The sequence below is a fragment of the Montipora capricornis genome, chromosome 7, assembly GCF_036669925.1.
Source record: "Montipora capricornis isolate CH-2021 chromosome 7, ASM3666992v2, whole genome shotgun sequence".
NCBI lineage: Eukaryota > Metazoa > Cnidaria > Anthozoa > Scleractinia > Acroporidae > Montipora > Montipora capricornis.
Window position 1 is genome coordinate 35,459,973 of NC_090889.1, and position 2,500 is coordinate 35,462,472.

The 2,500-nt window shown below is 42.8% G+C and overlaps 1 protein-coding gene and 1 long non-coding RNA gene across 2 annotated transcripts in view; both read left to right on the plus strand.

The window, feature by feature from the left end:
• Window positions 1–2,500, plus strand: part of LOC138057061 (uncharacterized) — a 366,889-nt gene that overhangs the window by 79,066 nt on the left and 285,323 nt on the right. The window lies entirely within an intron of this gene.
• The window catches only part of LOC138057615 (neuroglian-like), a 28,576-nt gene that overhangs the window by 18,073 nt on the left and 8,003 nt on the right, over window positions 1–2,500 (plus strand). The window contains exon 12 of the mRNA XM_068903572.1: window positions 2,026–2,310. Within this exon, the coding sequence (XP_068759673.1) occupies window positions 2,026–2,310 (285 nt within the window). The remainder of the gene's footprint in view (window positions 1–2,025; window positions 2,311–2,500) is intronic.

Here is a 2,500-nt window from a genome sequence, read left to right on the forward strand (position 1 = left end):
CTGTGTCGAGATTCATACATTTTTTTGCTATTCATCAATCTTTATTTTACATTAAGACCCTTAAAACATTCAACTGCGTGACAATCTGAACCCCAGAGCTCCTCTCTTTTGCGCATGACTGAGGAGGAGAAGAGCTCTTTGGAACCCTGAAACAAAGTGTCTTCTTACTGGTTTTCGTGAAGAACAATGAAAAGCGTCTCTGATTGGTGCATTCATGTTAGCACAAGGAGTGGGCAAGTGCCGTCAGATTCAAATGACTCAATTCTTGGCTATAAGAACCCTACGGCGCATGTTCTCCTACATAGAGTTTCTCTGAGCCTTGGGGTCATGCGCAGACATAAGATCCGAGGCTCTGGTGACGAGAATGATTCAACTGACTGAAAGCCTGGGGGGACTTGATAAGGCAGCAGCAATGAGCGGTGCTTATAAATTGAAACGTTAACTAGGGCTTTTAACAGGGTGTTTATTAGTATAAAACCCTGATAAGAAGGAGTTAACCAGCATTAAAAAAGGATATGAGGTAAGCGAGAGAATCCCTCATATTTAGCCCAGCTACTTGAAATCTACAATTGGCTTGGTGCCATACTGCGTGATTCTTTCAAGAACGACATCTCATTGGGCAGTTAATGTGAAAGTGGACTCTCGCGGTCATGGAAATAGATGGAAATAAACTTCGCGGTATGGGCGCAATCAGGAGCTTATTTAGACTGCGAGAAGTCTCTTCTTTGCCCTAAATCGTTGAAACGAACGAACACTTCAAGAGGATGACGACACAGAAATGTACCAAAATGCAAAACGTACGGCCTGGGCGCCCAGATCTATTGTTTTCGCTCGTTAAGTTAATGTTTCGTGTAGTTTTCGTTATCGTGGACGTCGTTCTTTGGTAATCACGGTCCTAGTGAATTAGCTACTAATTTTTGGCTATAAGAATCCCACGGTGCATGTTCTCCTGCATAGAGTTTCCCAGAGCCTTGGGGTCATGCGCAGACATACGATCCGAGGATGTGGAGCTGATTAACTTAATGCGAAGACAAACAATTAAGGGCGTCGCTTCAGGTACTGTTTTTGTTCGAAGGCATTCAAGCATGACTGATAATCCAAAGTGACGAGCAACATACAGCAACACAGAGAAGACAGAGAAGGGCCCCTCAAAATATTCCCTGGGCGAGAAAAGTGATGATAACATCTTACAGCATATTACGGACATATTGCCATAAGGGGCATTTTTTATTGCACAAATTATCACAGCTCTGCATACGAATACGACCACGGTTGATTGACAAATCATTCGTATGTACACTTAACAAATTGACGTCAGTTTTTCATGCGTCTGTTCTGTTATTGATCATGAATTGCGTCATAACATTGTTAAAGTAGCTGTGGATCCACGAGGCGATAGCCGAAAGGATCCGCAGACTATTTTGACAATGTTATGACGAAATTCATTGTCAATAACAGGACAGGTGCAGGGATGGCGCAGTGGTGAGAGCACTCGCCTCCCACCAATGTGGCCCGGGTTCATTTCCCAAACTCGGTGTCATATGTGGGTTGAGTTTGTTGGTTCTCTACTCTTCGCCCAGAGGTTTTCTCCGGGTACTCCGGTTTCCCCTCTCCTCAAAAACCAACATTTGACTTGATTTACTTTCATTGCGCATTTCAGTTTACAGTGTCCCCAATTAGCGCTCCAGCGCTAGAACGACTAGACACTTAAATAAAGTTCCTTTCCTTTTTACAGACGCATGAAAAACTGACATCAATTTGTTTTTTGCACTAACAAAAAGGCAGAGGGCTCAAAATGAAGTCAAAACACGAGAAGATAGCGAGACAAAAATGCGAGAAACTTTAATCTGACGCGAGCAATTTCGCGTCATTATCGCATAAATTATAAATTTATGTGTCTGTCCGCTCATTGACAATAAAAATTAGCCAATGAACGCGCGAGAATTTTTGCAGTCATTGTAAAAAGGCCTTTGCCTTTGACAGTGGGTCTTCGTCTTTAATTGCTTGATGTTTTATTCTTCGTAGTACCAAGTGCCCCTCGCAGTCTCTCGCTACACATTCAAAACCAGTCCTTCATTTTGCTGCAGTGGAATTCACCTGAGCACAGCAATGGAGTCATCACAGACTATCAAGTCACCATTCAAAGGCTTCCCGTCTCACGCATGGCTATCACAGGTCATACCAATGGCAGCTCAACTGAAATTCGACTCCACTATTTGGAATCAAAAGCATCGTACAGGTTTTCAGTATTGGCAGTGAACAGAATGGGAACTGGTCCACCTGCGGTTGTTACATTTGACCTTTCGACAGGTTGGTATGACTGTGTCAAAGCGACACAAAATTGCTTATCTTGCACCATTCCATCTTTTGTTGTTAATTGTTATAATGATAATAGCATTATATTCGGCAATCAGACATGCCTTCATGAAAGAGAGATACCGAAGTCGCCTTATAGAGCGGGATTTCCTAGCCGGTACAAAATATGCGTTTATTTTGTTTG